At 45.9% G+C, this 15,465-nt stretch overlaps 1 protein-coding gene across 1 annotated transcript in view; it reads left to right on the plus strand.

Moving 5' to 3' along the window:
• Positions 1 to 15,465, plus strand: part of CTNNBL1 (catenin beta like 1) — a 155,363-nt gene that overhangs the window by 80,851 nt on the left and 59,047 nt on the right. The window contains exons 7-10 of the mRNA XM_042462623.1: positions 2,944 to 3,035; positions 7,001 to 7,073; positions 7,411 to 7,469; positions 11,368 to 11,516. Coding sequence (XP_042318557.1) covers positions 2,944 to 3,035; positions 7,001 to 7,073; positions 7,411 to 7,469; positions 11,368 to 11,516 — 373 coding nt within the window. The remainder of the gene's footprint in view (positions 1 to 2,943; positions 3,036 to 7,000; positions 7,074 to 7,410; positions 7,470 to 11,367; positions 11,517 to 15,465) is intronic.

Here is a 15,465-nt window from a genome sequence, read left to right on the forward strand (position 1 = left end):
TACAGCGCTGTACATGCAATCTTTTTAGTTAGACGGTTCCCTGCCCTCAGGCTTACAATCTAAAAAGACATGACACAGAAGGAGAAGGGAGTGGTGACGGGAAAGGGTAAGAGGTCCAGCAGTTCCTCTCTACCTCCAAGGCCTGGACCAAGGCAGATGGACTGGAAGGAGGGCTTGGCTTCATAATGGATGGTTAATCTTCATCCAGGGAAAATACATACTCTCAGGTAGGATAATACATATACAATACATAGCAATAGAGGAAATGGTTTGATAAACAGGCACCAATTATGCAATGCTGGGAAGGCTTCTCTGAACAGGATGGTTTTCAACTCCATTTTGAAGCTGGTTAAAGAAGTGATGGCTCTTGCTTGTGGGGGAAGAAGGTTCCAGGAATGAGGGGCAGCAAGTGAAAAGGTAGTTAGAATCATAGAATCATAGAGTTGGAAGAGACCGCAAGGGCCATCCAGTCCAACCCCCTTCTACCATGCAGGAACTCGCAATCAAAGCATCCCCAACAGATGACCATCCAGCCTCTGTTTAAAGAGTGCCAAAGAGGGAGAGTCCACCGCAATCTCCAAGGAAGGAGTGTGTTCCACTGTCGAACAGCCTTTGCTGTCAGGATGTTCTTCCTAATGTTCAGGTGGAATCTCTTTTCCTGTAGCTTGCATCCATTGCTCTGGGTCCTGTTCTCTGGAGCTACAGAAAATAAGCTTGTTCCATCCTCAATATGACATCCCTTCAAGTATTTAAATAGGGCTATCATATCACCTCTTAATCTTCTTTTCTCCAGGCTAAACATCCCCAGCTCCCTTAGTTGTTGCTCATAGGATATGGTTTCCAGGCCCTTCACCATTTTAGTCACCCTCCTTTGGACAGGCCCCAATTTCTCAACATCTTTTTTAAATTGTGGTGCCCAGAACTGGACACAATATTCCAGGTGGGTCCTGACCAAAGCAGAATAGAGTTGGCCACCCTTGCCTTAAACCCTGAAATTCTCATGCCAATTCTTACTGGCATGTTCCATAATCTTGTAAAATCCCACTCCACACATGCGTTGAAAGCATGGAGGGCGGCTTCCCCATCTCCAGGTTTCTGTGAATTTTCCTTAGTCGCTGAGAGGAGGCTCTATCCTGCTAGGCATCACTTTCAAGCCTTTGGAGAAATGCACAGAGGCTGGAGGTAGGGCCAGCTTGTTTTGCTGGGCAATTCAAGTTTCCTAAGGCTTTAGACTTGGTTTATCAAACAAAATATTTAAATATAAAAAGTGATCAAAGCTAAGCCTGGTAGAGGTTAGCTTCAGTTTGCCTTTGTTTTTCTGAGAACTGAAATTGACTCCAAAACCAAACAAGACAGGTAGCTGCAATTAATGGAAATGTTACTAATGGCTTGAATCTGCATGTACATAGGGAGCCTGAATTCTAACTAGCTAATGAATAGATCAGGTAAATGAAGAAAGCTTTAGATCTCACCATCTTTCAGAGGAAGATGTGTAGGAAGGGAGGAGATGACACTCCTGACAAGAAAAGAGGAATTTCTTTGTGTGAATAACTTCCGAAAAGGAAGCGACTTGAATCACAAGCGACTTGTTTAATAGGTTATAATAAGATACCTTTGTAATTCAATGCTAGGAGGAGCAAATGGGAATTTTAAAATGAGGAAAGGAGGCAGATGTGAAATCGAAGCTTTCGTGAACGGCAAATCTTGAAATCTTGACCCATGAGTGGACAACTCCTTGTAAATCTTGGGTGTCCTCAGGAATTGTCCTTGGGCATTGGGACAAATTTCCTGCCTGGAAAATCCAGGGGCGGAGGGAATGGTCACACAGAGGGACTCACCATGACGGAATCCACGATACAACAACTTTTTGCAGGGGTTTGCCCATGGTCGCTGCATCCTGACATCCAGATGGCTGCCAGCCTCTTAAAACATTGACTCTGCTCACCTGGAGAGTTCCCTGCTGGCGCAACGCTCCTTCCTCCTCCTTGTTCAGCAGCGACAGTGAGGTTGGGAGTGTAGCGACCTATTTCCAGCCTCCGGTTACTGAGTGGAACTAATGAGTGGCAGTACCTGCAGCAGCCTGCTTTCCTTCATACTGATGTTTCCTTCAAAGCTTGGGGTTGGAATTGGGTGGTAATTTGCTAAAAAGGTCTGTTTCCTTGGAGCAGCCCATTACACTGGCTCTCAGACAACGTAATGGCCAGCAGCTTCTCCTGAATCTCTCTTGTCATCTGGTGCTCTTTGGGAAAGGGCCCATATTCCTCTGGCCCGGCAGGCATCCCTGGAAAAAACAGGCCCAAGGATGACAGTATGTGTAGCAAAACCCTCCAGGCATCTGTCAGATTGGATTTGACAAAAAGCACACTGATGCCTGGGGACTTCAGACCTCTTCCAGCCTTCTGATACCTCGGTGCCAAGACGCACAGCAGGGAGTGCGAGATGCTGCCACTTTCATCTCATGTGTCTGCGTAAGAAGTGTTTGTCCCGTACTGTGTCCAGAGGCTCCCGGATGCAGAAAATGTGGCCTGGTTGTCCCTTTGAAAGGGACAGGTAGCTGCCTAGATGCAGGTGGTGTGTGTGTTTTGTTTTTAAAAGAAACAACCTTCTGCAGGCATGGAAACACATTTTCCGAGTTGTCTTGTAGAGAATGACACCAAAGCAATGCCGTGTGCTGCATCTGAGTGATACTTCAAAGAGAAAGGAAGGGGCAAAGAAACTCTCTCCTTTTATTTTAAAACTGTTCTGCCCTAATTAATGTCTGGCATTTCAAAAAGAGTAGCAAAGAACTTAGAAGAGAGAGCACCAAGATGACAGGAAGGGCTCCCTGTGCTGCCTTGAGTCCCTATATTGGGAGAAAGGGGGGATATGTTAGTACAACAACAACAATAAACCTCATGTATTTTGGCAATTTGTAAGTGACTATCTCTTCTTTTCCCCCTCCAGCAATCATTGAAAACATGGCGGAGTTCCGGCCAGAGATGTGCTCCGATGCCGCTCAGCAAGGCCTGATGCAGTGGCTGCTCAAGAGGTTAAAGGTGAGCGCAGGCTTCCTTCTGTCTGGAGGTAGCTGTTGGGTGGATTCACCATGCTTATCAAATTGGCAGATGACACCAAATTTTGGGGAATAGCTAATACCCCAAAGGACAGGATCAAAATTCAAAATGACCTGAATCGATTAGAAAGGCGGGGCAAAACTAACAAAATGAAATTCAATATGGGGAAATGTATGGCACTGCTCTTAGATAGAAAAAAAATGAAATGCATTTCATTTAATACACCTGGCTTAAGGAGACTTATATGTGTGAAAGGGATCTAAGTAGACCACAAGTTGAACATGAGTCAACAGTGCGATGCGGCAGCTAAAAAGGCCAATGCGATTCTAGGCTGCATCAATAGAAATTTAGTGTCTAGATCATTATTATTATTATGCTTTATATAGCGCTGTAGATTTGCACAGCGCTGTACATACAAACAAGAAAATAGATAAAGTAAACCTGCCCATGGCGTACAATCTAAGAAATAATAGCATAATACATATAAACAATACATAAGATCAAGGGAAGTAATAGTGCCACTCTATCCTGCTTTGGTCAGGCTTCACCTGGAATAATCCTGGGTCCAGTTCTGGGCAAAACAATTCACAAAGGATGCTGAGAAACTGGAGCCATGTGTCCAAAGAAGGGCGACTAAAATGGTGAAGGAGGGAGCTGGGTATGTTTAGTCTGGAAAAGAGACAGTTAAGAGGTGATATGATAGCCCTGTTTAAATATTTGAAGCAATGTCATATTGAGGAGGAAGCAAGCTTGTTTTCTGCTGCTCCAGAGACTAAAACACGGAGCAGTGGATGCAAGCTACAGGAAAAGAGATTCAGCCTCAACATTAGGAGGAACGTCCTGATAGTAAGGGCTGTTCAACAGTGGAACAAACTCCCTCGGAGTGCAATAGAGTCTCCTTCTTTGGAGGTTTTTATACAGAGGTTGGATGGCCATTTGTCAAGGATGCTTTGATTGTAAGTTCCTGCATGGCAGAATGGGGAAGGTGGGTTTAGGACCTTCTTCCTCCCTCAGTACATCCCTCTAGATAATTAGGTAAAGCCTACCTTTTCTGCTGATTTGTTTTGCTGACAATATCACACATCTCAGCTCCTTCCATCACTGTTTGTTGTGCCGGGCTTTCTCCTTGCCCAACCGGTCTCTTCTTTTTCCTGCTGACCTTTTTTCTCAGCACTGAGTATGTTTGTGATCGCATCCTGTTACTTCTGCTGATGTCTGGAAGTGTAGGTGGGATCGCAAGCGACAGCATCGGGGAGAAGTATGAATTTGAATTGCAAATCAAGATGTCATTTGCTACTCTCTCCTTTTGGATAAAGTGCTGGCTGAACGAGTCACCTGCAAGGCCTTGGTGTTATGTTTGAGCAGGGCCTAGTTATCCTTCTACCTGACCCCTTTGCCTTTGGGTACTCCTGTCAAGAATACATTGTCACCTGTGGAAATCCACAGATGTTTCTCAGTGATCCTGTGGCTGGTTAGCAAAACCAACCTGTGATTTCTCATTGCAAGTAATAATGTAACCTTGTTTTCTGCTTTAAAAAGAAAAGAAAAGCTATTTGTCTAATTTCATTCTAGGCAGGTCTCTCTTGAGTGCAAAACTGTTCTCTGCTTTGTAATTCTTCCTGCCGATTCAGAGACTTAGCGACTTGGGCAAGACATACGTGGCAAAGCAGTTTCCCCATTTCAAACTGTTTGCAAAATTCCTGACACTTTGGGGCACTGTTCTCATTTTTCCCTCCAGGATTCTCTTGGGTTTGATGAAATGCAGATGGGAAGGGTGGGCATGTTTCTTTTAGATTCCAGGATGGAGGATAAGCACATATGGAACTCAGCTTGTTTGTTGGACCATCAGCGGCTGAATCGTCTCCCTTGGCAGGCGCTTTCCTCCTGGAACTGGTGGGCTAGTCATCCCGGGGGGTGTGTGTCTGTTTTGGGAGCTTCTGTCTCAGCTACTTCCCTCCCTTCCTCCAAGACATATGGGCAGATTGTTTCAAAACCACCCTGAAGCTCAGGACAAAGAACTGCTCAGGAAAGTTGCATTCTGGAAGCCTCAGGAAGGAATCTGAAGCACCTGTGTGCCCAGGTTTTGCATGCACACAAAGTCCTTTTTGTTCCCCTTGCACATGCAGGTATGTGGCTTCGCCTGAAGACCCACTGGGAGTCACTGAGTAAGCTGTCCCCCTGCAATCAGTCTTCTCCCATGCCTCCTCCATCCATCTTGGACAGAGCTGGTGCATACTGTCTATACTCATGTATAAGTCTAGAAATTTTGGTTAAAAAATTGACCCGAAAAACCTGAGTCAGCTTATCCACGGGTCAGTGTAAGTGCTGTACTTTAATTTGTGTGTCCACTGGTGAAAGGTAAGAGTTTAACCTGCCTGCCCTGGAAGCATTGACCCCCTTCTACTCTCTCATCCATCCAGCCTTTAGTATGAGTACAAATAGTTATTCCTACTGTAATTTTGTAAGTCCTTTAGCATTGTTTTCCTTTGCTTCGTCCTTTACATCTTTTATTACATTACCCTCGACTTGTCCATGGGTCATACCAAAATCCGTAATTTTGGCCCCAATACCTGCCCTTGACATATACATGAGGTTGACCTATAGTCGAGTATATACGGTAAATACGCTGGTGGAACTGTTAAGGCTCTGTTGCTGTCAAAGAGGGTCTCTGCCTCAGTTTCCCCCTTCAATGAAATGCAGTTTGGGCCCAGGTGCTCCCAGACGGGTACACCGCTAAAGAGCAGGTCAGAATCTGTGGGCGGGGGGGGGGGGGGCGCCTTGGTCCATAAATCTGCGCTTATCTTGATGAGGAAACCTATCCAAGGTATGGACCACATCTAGTGTAAATACCTTACCCTGAAGGCTAGGGACAGTCTAGGGCTCCTGTTGGTCTACTGTCCACCCTGTGGCCTAACAGACTCCCTGGCTGAGCTGACACAGCTGATCTCGGAACCACCCAACAACAATTATACTACTGCACAGCTGTGCAACTGAGCAGCTGTGGTAGTGCAGTTGTTAGAGTGCTTCTCAGGAGTTGCACAACTGCGCAGGGATGGCAAAAACACAAGCAGTCCTGGGGCACAACACACACAAGCAGCGTCCTTTGGGGTCAGAGAGAGAAGGGAGCCTTTTGAAGGTGCTGCTCTCACCAGCACACCCCTCCTCCTCTTCCTCACAGCCGTTCCTGGCCTCCTTGGTGGTGCAGTTGTTAGAGTGCTCCTCAGGAGTTGCACAACTGCGCAGGGATGATTCATCTTAACCAACAGTATATAGACCCTACTCACTTCCATGCCAGCATTCTCTGAAGATGCCAGCCACAGATGCTGGCAAAACATCAGGAATAAACTCTTCTAGAATATGGCCTCATAGCCACAAAAAACTAAAGTATAATATAGCTAAGAATGTACAAAATATCCAGTGCTAAGAACCAAATGACTGATGTGATTTTCCTCTGATCTTTGAATGCCTTTCTCCCTCATTCTGAAAAGTGCTGATGCTCTCACAGGCCAAGATTGAAAAGCCCCCTGCCCCAAAGTAATAGTTGCTCAGGCTTTTCAAAGCAGGACATTCTTATTACTACAATGTAGACTGACTGTGCACAGGTTTGTAGTTGCAACTGTTGGAAAAGCAGCATTGTTAACCGTAGTTTTAGGGGCCTTCTTGATTACCTACATCTCATGTAGAAGGCGAATGTTGGAGCTTAGCAACACTCCTTGCAGCTTTTCTGGAAATCTGGCCTACAACAGCTGTCATCTCTTCCTTCCCCCAAAAAACCTCCCCGATGGCATCAGTGGGTGGTCCCTGCCTCTGACTGCCTTCTCTGCTCTTGCAAGGCATCTTGTAGCAGCTTTGAGACTAATAAAGGTGCTGCAAGATCGTCTTGCATTCTGATTTTCCAGACTAAGACGACTTTGTCTTTGAATTCTCTGCTCTTGTTCCTCCAACAGGCAAAGATGCCCTTTGACGCCAATAAACTCTACTGCAGCGAGGTGTTGGCCATTCTCCTCCAGAACAAGGATGGTGAGTTGCTATTCCACACACCCTGCCATTGATATCCTGTGGGCACTGGCTTGGCAGCGAATTCAAGAGCATGACAGCTTTTGCCCTCTCTCTCTCCGTCTTGCGCCTCCAGGTATCCAGCTCTGCCTCTCTCTTGACTGGGGCTTCCCCTTGCGTTTTGCATGTGTGCATGTTCTTTTTCTCATTCTCTCTCTCTCAGGTCTTTCAGCATCTATTGCACTCCTGTCAAGCTGTATTGATTTTGTTTGCTGATATATCCCTGTTAGATGGCTGTAAAAACTGACAGTTGGCTTCATTTTTTTCCCTGACTCTTTCTCACTTATCCCTCTTCCTGTAGACAACCGGGAATTGCTTGGTGAACTAGATGGAATTGATGTGCTGCTTCAGCAGTTATCGGTGAGTAATCCCCTGCTGTCTTGTCTGCCCCAGAGAGCTCCAGAACCAGAATGCTGGAATGGAGTGGGATGCGGGGAAGATGGATCTCTGCAGAGCGAGAGGAGCAACAGTAGGAACTTGAGACTCAAACACTGTGGGAAGAAAGGCTTAGGGCTCTTGGGCCACTGGGTGGAGGAGCATGAGTGCCCCCACAGAGTTCCTCCTGTTGTTTCCCAGAATCATACAATCATAGAAACATAAACTTGGAAGAGACCGCAAGGGCCATCCAGTCCAACCCCCTTCTGCCATGCAGGAACTCTCAATCAAAGCATCCCTGACAGATGGCCATCCAGCCTCTACTTAAATACCTCCAAAGAAGGAGACTCCACTACACTCTGAGGAAGGAGTGTGTTCCACTGTTGAACAGCCCTTACTGTCAGGAAGTTCCTCCTAATGTTGAGGTGGAATCTCTTTTCCTGTAGCTTGCATCCATTGTTCCAGGTCCTGTTCTCTGGAGCAGCAGAAAACAAGCTTGCTCCCTCTTCAATATGATATCCCTTCAAATATTTAAACAGGACTATCATATCACCTCTTAACCTTCTCCAGGCTAAACATCCCCAGCTCCCTAAATCATTCCTCATAGGCCATGGTTTCCAGACCCTTCACCATTTTAGTCGCCCTCCTTTGGAGACATGGCTCCAGTTTCTCCACATCTTTTTTAAACTGTGGTGCCCAGAACTGGACACAATATTCTAGGTGGGGCCTGACCGAAGCAGAATAGAGTGACATTATTACTTCTCTTGATCTAGACACTATACTTCCATTGATGTAGCCTAAAATTGCATTGGCCTTGTTAGCTGCCGCATCGCACTGTTCACTCATGTTCATCTTATGGTCTACTTGGACTCCTAGATCCCTTTCACACGTATAAGTCTCTCGTTCAGCCAGTCTCTCGTGTCACCCATAATCCTGTATCTGTGCATTTCATTTTTCCGCCTTTCATTTTGTTAGCTTTGGCCCAGCTTTCTAGTCTATTCAGGTCATTTTGAATTTTGATCCTGTCCTCTGGAGTATTAGTTACTCCTCCTAATTTGTTGTCATCTGCAGATTTGATAAGTATGCTCCCAATTTTGTCATCCAGGTCATTGATAAAGATGTTGAATAGCCCTGGGCCCAGGACAGAGCCCCACTGGACACCCCACTGGTCACTTCTCTCCAGGCTGAAAAAGAGCCATTGTTGAGCACCCTTTGGCTTCGGCCGGTCAACCAATTACAAATCCATGTAATAGTTACTTTGTCTAGCTCACATTTTACAAGCTTGTTTGCAAGACTGTCATGGGAAACCTTGTCAAATGCTTTTTTGAAATCAAGATATACTATATCCACAGCATTCCCTTCATCTACCAAGATGGTCATTTTATCAAAGAGAGATTAGGTTTGTCTGGCATGACTTCTTTCTCTGAAATCCATGTTGACTTTTTGTGATTATGGCATTCCCTTCTAGATGTTCACAGACTCTCTGTTTAATGATCTGCTCCAGAATCTTTCCTGGGATTGATGTCAGACTAACTGGACGATAATTGTTGGGACCCTCTTTTCCCCTTTTTGGGGACAACGCTTGCTCTCCTCCAGTCGGCTGGGACTTCTCCTCTTCTCCAGGAGTCCTCAAAGACTATTATTGCCAATGGCTCCGATATGACATTTGCCAGTTCTTTTAATACCCTTGGATGTAGTTCATCTGGTCCTGGAGACTTAGGCCTGTTACAGACTGCCAAAATAAAGCTGCTTCGGGTCTCTTTGGAGGTATGCTATTTAAATGATGCATGGGTCCTAAGTCCAGAGGTCGTGCCAAAGCCACACTTGTTTCCTAAGCACTGCAGTGCAGCTTTGGTGCAGCTTCCGGATTCTTCGGATGCATGCATCATTTAAACAGCATACCTCCAAAGAGACCCAAAGCAGCTTTATTTTGGCAGTCTGTAACAGGCCCTGAATTCATTTAGATTAACAAGGTATTCCTCTACTATCTCTTTACTTATTCTGTGCTGAAATTCCCCTATTCTGTCCTCTGCTCCATTATCCTCAGGTTGAGCTCCCTTTTTCCTTTTCTGAGAAGACTGAGGCAAAGAAGGTGTTGATGGCATTTGCCATCTTCTGCACGCAGTGAACCTACCGTTCCTCTTCCTTCCTTTTGCTGCGGACATATCCAAAAAAGCCTTTTTGTTGTTTTAACCTCTCTAGCAAGCCTGAGTTCATTCTGCGGCTTTAGCTTTCTGACTTCTCCACAAATGCCTGCTTTTCTTTGAATTCCTTTTTTGTGATTTCCCCCTTTTTCCATTTCTTATACATCTTTCGTTTCAAACTCTTCTCGTTGAAAGTTCCTTTGTCATCATCCTGGTTTCTTGAACTCTCCCGTTTTTCTTTCTCACTGGAACTGTTTGAAATTGTGCCTCGATATCTCTCTTTAGAGAAAGTCCCATCCGTCCTGAACTCCTTCTCTTTTAGTATTTCTGACCATGGATTGCCCTCAATACTTTTAAGTTTACTGAAAATCCGCTCTCTCAAAGTCTAGGATGCGTGTCTGACTCTTGCCTGGCTTCTCCTTTCCACTGTACTGTATTACAAACTCCAGGAAGAACATGGTCACTTCCACCTAGGATCCCACCATGCACCCCATTAACCAAGGCATCCTTGTTGGTTAGGATCAGATCTAAATAGCTGACCCCCTTTGTGCCTCTTCCACCTTTTTGGACCATGAAGTCTTCCAGGCAAGTGAGGAATTTGCTAGGCCTTGAGGATTTGGCTGAGTTTGACTTCCAGCAAAATTCCGGATAGTTGAAGGCCCATCACTACTACATCTCTCTTTCTGACTGTGTGGTCATCTGTTCTAGAAAGATCTATCCAATTCCTCAGTCTGACCTGGGGTCTGTAGTAGACTCCCACCGTAACCTCCTTGTTGTTTTCCCTGCCCTTTGATTCTTATCCAGATGCTCTCCTCCTGGCTTCCATGATTGATCTCCTGGATCTCTTCACTGGTGTAAATATCTCTGACATATGTGCTATTCCTCCTCCTTTCTTGTTTGGCCTATTGCTCTTAATAAGGTTATACCCTCTATTTCCACTTTCCAATCATGAGACTCATCCCACCAGGTTTCAGTGCTTCCTATTATATCATATTTGCTTTGTTGTACTAGGGAGTCGGTTCATCTGCTTATTCCCCTGTCGTGCTTGTGAGAGCATCGCGACCCCGGTTACTTGCTGCCTGTGCAAGTTTTTTTGCCTCCCACTGTTGGGTCCTTGCACTGTTTGCCTTGTTTCCTCTATGTCAGTTTGACTATTTTCTCCAGCCCTTTCGCCTTCTTTAATATTGTCTCCCTTCCCCATGAAACTCAGTTTAAAACCCTCCTGATCAAGTTCTTGAGACTGTTGGCAAAAACATTTCTTCCAACTGGTGTGAGATGCAACCCGTCCATTGCAAGAAGTCCCTCCTCATGGAACCGCAGCACATCATAGAATGACAGAGTTGGAAGAGACCCCAAGGACCATCCAGTCCAATCCCCTTCTGCCATGCAAGAACTCTCAATCAATGCATCCGTGACAGATGGCCATCCAGCCGCTGTTTAAAACCTCCAAGGAGGGAGGCCCCATCACTCTCTAAGGAAGGAGTGTGTTCCACTGTTGAACAGCCCTTACTGGTGGAATCTCTTTTCCTGTAGCTTGCATCCATTGTTCACGGTCCTGTTCTCTGGAGCAGCAGAAAAGAAGCTTTCTCATGCCTCAATCCTAATATCTCTTCTTCAGTGCATGGATGCTGCTGATCATTTAGTAACCACATGCTTTGCCATGCATAAATGAGTCTTCTGGGTGAGGCAGGTGGCCACATCTCCTTGTTTACTAAAAGCAGTGTTTTCCCTTCCTGCAGGTGTTCAAGCGCCACAATCCGAGCACGGCAGAGGAGCAGGAGATGATGGAGAACTTGTTTGACTCGCTATGCTCCTCGCTGATGTTGAGCTCCAACCGGGACCGTTTCCTGAAAGGGGAAGGACTGCAGCTGATGAACCTCATGCTCAGGTACAAGACGGCTATGCACATGCACATGTGCCTCTTGGTGCTGGCCTCTGTGGCAGCAAAGGCTCCCTGAACCTGCTTTGGTCTCACCACTGCCACAGGTATATTTTCTGAGAACATGGGAGGCTGTGTCTTCTCAATGGCGGCTCCCAGACTGTGGAAATCCCTTCCACTGGAATTTTGGGGTGAAACAGACAGGCCATATAAAGTGATTTCCACCTGGTTTGAAAGCGGGGCATTTAGATGATGCATGCTTCCAAAGCGGGCAGAAACCAGATTGAAGCCACACTTTGGGGCGAAAAAATAGAGCAAAACGAAGCTGGAATAGTCTGACTTAGCCCAGAAAATGTGCACCTTTGACCTTGCATATAAACACACCAACGTACTGAAGGAGCAATCCATCCTAATCCTAACCCTAAAACTGCATATAAACACATCAGCGCATTTAAAAAGATGGAGCCGGGCGGCAGTGCAAAAAAGTGAAAGTGTTACACCTCCATTGCATATACGTACAACATACACAAATCAAGAAGGGGCATGGAGTGAAGAAGGTACAGGGACATAGCCAGGATTTTGGGGAGGGGGGTCCAGACTAAGTGCCACGATTATAATGTGGCTTGGGTGTGGTGGCGCGGCGGCACGCACCATTCATTGTATCTAACGGAAGAGGGGGTCTGGACCCCACGGACCCCCTCCCCTTGGCAACATCCCTGGAGGGTATGTAGGAGGGATCTCCATGATTGTGCTTTGCCAGTGTTTTACTGAGCACACCGATGCTCCAATGTCCTGTACTGGTGGAGGATCACAGTTGGGAGTGTGTGTCTGATCAAAAGGCGGCCATCCAACAGGATGCAATCAGGCAGTTGCCAGCGGTGTGTTTGTGTGATGCTGCACATGCATGGTAAGGAGGCAACAAAAAAAAAAAATATCCAGCGACGCAGCTTGATGCTTTACCATGTGGTCAGGCCATGTGGATTCAGGCCACCTTGGGAGCGCCCAGTGCGGACAGCAGGAGTTTGATCTGCTTCTGGAAAATGCAGAACCCTGTTGTTTTTCCTGCCCGTCTGTTCCACTCCTTGGTTGAAGCTTTCCAGCATTATTTCCGCTGGGATTTTTGTTTAGACAGGCCTTTGGTTGTTAATGGCCATTGTGCATGGGTCTTTTAATGGCTGTATTTTTAAAATCTTCATTGTTATGTCTTAAATCCTTTTAAAGTACAGTTGACTCTTTACATTTGCGGCTTTAGCTTTTGCAAATTTGATTATTCACGGGTTTGAGTAATATGTTCTTTCTTGGACTCTCTAGGTCTTCTGGTGCAACTTTGCCAGAAGCTGACCATAGAGTCAGACTGGAGGACCTAGAGAAAACACTGCTCTAGACATTTGTAGGTTTTCCAGTCCATTTCTGTGGTCAACTTCTGCCAGATGTTGGCCATAGAGTTGCACTGGAGGACTTCCCAGATTCCATCCTGGCTTCTGAAGGAGAGAGGCCAATCCCACCAGGCCTCCCCAATGGAACTGAGCCCTTCCCAGAAGGCATCTGGCTCCGTCTTCCACTCCCTTCCCCTTTTGTGTCATGTCTTCTTAGATTGTAAGCCTGAGGGCAGGGAACTGTCTAATTAAAAGATTGTATGTACAGCGCTGTGTAAATTTACAGTGCTATATAAATAAAGCTTAATAATAATAATAATAGAAAAGGTGTTTCACATGTTTAAAAAAAGTGGGGGGTTTATTTGTGCTTTTTCACTTTCACAGAGATCCTGAACCCAATGTATTTTTAACATTTTCATTGCTTATTTAATTGTTGTTGTTGTTTTAGCTTCTGTAATTTAAATTGTTCTAGCACTCTTTTGTTTCAACCTATAATGTAAGCAGCCTTGGGTCTCACTTTCAGAGAAAAGCAGGGTATAGCATCAATTAATTAATTAATTATGACAACAGAAAACCCAGGCAGTGGGTTGGGAGTTCATGAGCCTCCCTCTGGGACACTTGATAGCTAGGGCTTCTCTTTCACGCCTGGGATTGAGTTCAAGGATGGCCAGTATGTATATTTGCAGGGCAGCTCTGTGCACTTTGGGCTTCATGCTCTGAGAGAGTGAGAGACAGGAGGATAAAATGTGCAATCTCTCTCTTTTCTATCATCTCGTGGCATATTTCTCTTCCCTGCAAGTGACACGCAGTGGGCAGATTTATTACTTGTTTGCACCTCCGAAGGACCCGCTCAGTTGCTCCAGTAACTGCATTTGGTTGGCAGGCTGTCAGTTTGTGTTCCTCAGTCCAGTTATATTTTAGGTGTTAGTTCTGGGAAATAATTGGCACCTTTGCTTGAAGCAAGCATGGCAGAAGCCACGTGCTTGAGAATATTTACCCTTCCTTTGCCCCAATGAAATTTTGCTGTGATACAGCACAGTGCACCTGGCTGCCAGCCTGTGAGATGTGAGTGCAATCCAGATATGGAAGGAAGCAAATGACTGTGAGCATCAGGCTTTTGGCTCTAACAAGCCTTGCGGCTGAAGATGAACAAGGGATGGTCAGAGATCCATCCCCCACGTTTTCCATTCTATGGTTTTCCTAGTTTCTGGATCTTAACATAGAAAGTACAGGTTTAGGATGGGTGACACTTGGCTTGACAACAGTACATGTGAAACGAGTCTGGAAGTCTTTATAGACAACAAGCTGAATGTGAGTCAGCAATGCAATGCGGCAGCTAAAAAAGCCAATGCAATTCAAGGCTACGTCAATAGAAGTATAGTGTCTAGATCAAGAGAAGTAATAATGCCACTCTATTCTGCTTTGGTCAGACCCCACCTGGAATAATCCTGTGTACAGTTCTGGGCACCAAATTTCAAAAAGGAGGTTGAGAAACTGGAGCCGTGTGTCCAAAGGAGGGCAACGAAATGGTGAAGGGTCTGGAAATCACCAAGTCCTATGAGGAGCAGCCTAGGAAGCTGGAGATGTTTAATCTGGAGAAGAGATAAATAATAAAAATAATAAAATATTTATTTATAGCCCGCCTTTCCTCAGATCAAGGCGGGTTACAAGAAATACCATTACAAGATAAAAATACAGTAAATATACATTAAAATACACTCACCAAATACAATCAATGCAATCAACAATATAACAATATCCAGCTAGCTTGGAATGTACAACAATAGTACAGTGAGGGGGGAAGAGAGGAGACTAACAAGGGAACAATTAGGGGAAGACTTGTTGGAACAGGAAGGTTTTTAGCTCCTTCCTGAACCGGTCAAGGGAGGTGGCCAAGCGGAGCTCACCGGGAAGCGAGTTCCAGAGCTGAGGGGCCGAGATGGTAAAGGCCCTACGCGTTGTTGTGGCATATTTCGAGTCTGGAACTCTCAGCAAATGCTTCCCGGCCGATCTGAGTGTGCGGGGCGGATTGTACGGGGAGAGGCGGTCCTCCAAGTACCCTGGGCCCAAGCCATTTAGGGCTTTATAGGTAATAACCAACACCTTGTATTGCGCTCGGAAGCGAATAGGCAGCCAATGTAGATCTTTTAATACTGGTGTTATGTGGGTGGCCCTGGAACATCCAGTGACCAACCTAGCTGCCATATTTTGAACCAACTGTAGCTTCCGAGTTGCCCCATGTAGAGCGCATTACAGAAATCCAAACGAGAGGTTACCAGAGCATGTACCACCGTTTCAAGGTCCCTCCGGCCCAGGAAGGGTCACAGCTGGCGTATCAACTGAAGCTGATAGCAGGTGCTCCGGACCGTCGCATCCACCTGAGATGTAAGGTGGAGCGACGAATCCAGGAGCACCCCCAAGCTGCGAACAGAGTCTTTCAAGGGGAGCGTGACAGGTGGACAAACCTCCAATCCCGGACCGGGGTAACCTATCATGAGCACTTGCGTTTTCTCTGGATTCAAACTGAGTCTGTTTTCCCTCATCCAGCCCATTACCGAATCTAGGCAGGCATCAAGAGGAGA

This window comes from Sceloporus undulatus, chromosome 4, assembly GCF_019175285.1.
Source record: "Sceloporus undulatus isolate JIND9_A2432 ecotype Alabama chromosome 4, SceUnd_v1.1, whole genome shotgun sequence".
NCBI classification, from domain to species: Eukaryota; Metazoa; Chordata; class Lepidosauria; order Squamata; family Phrynosomatidae; genus Sceloporus; species Sceloporus undulatus.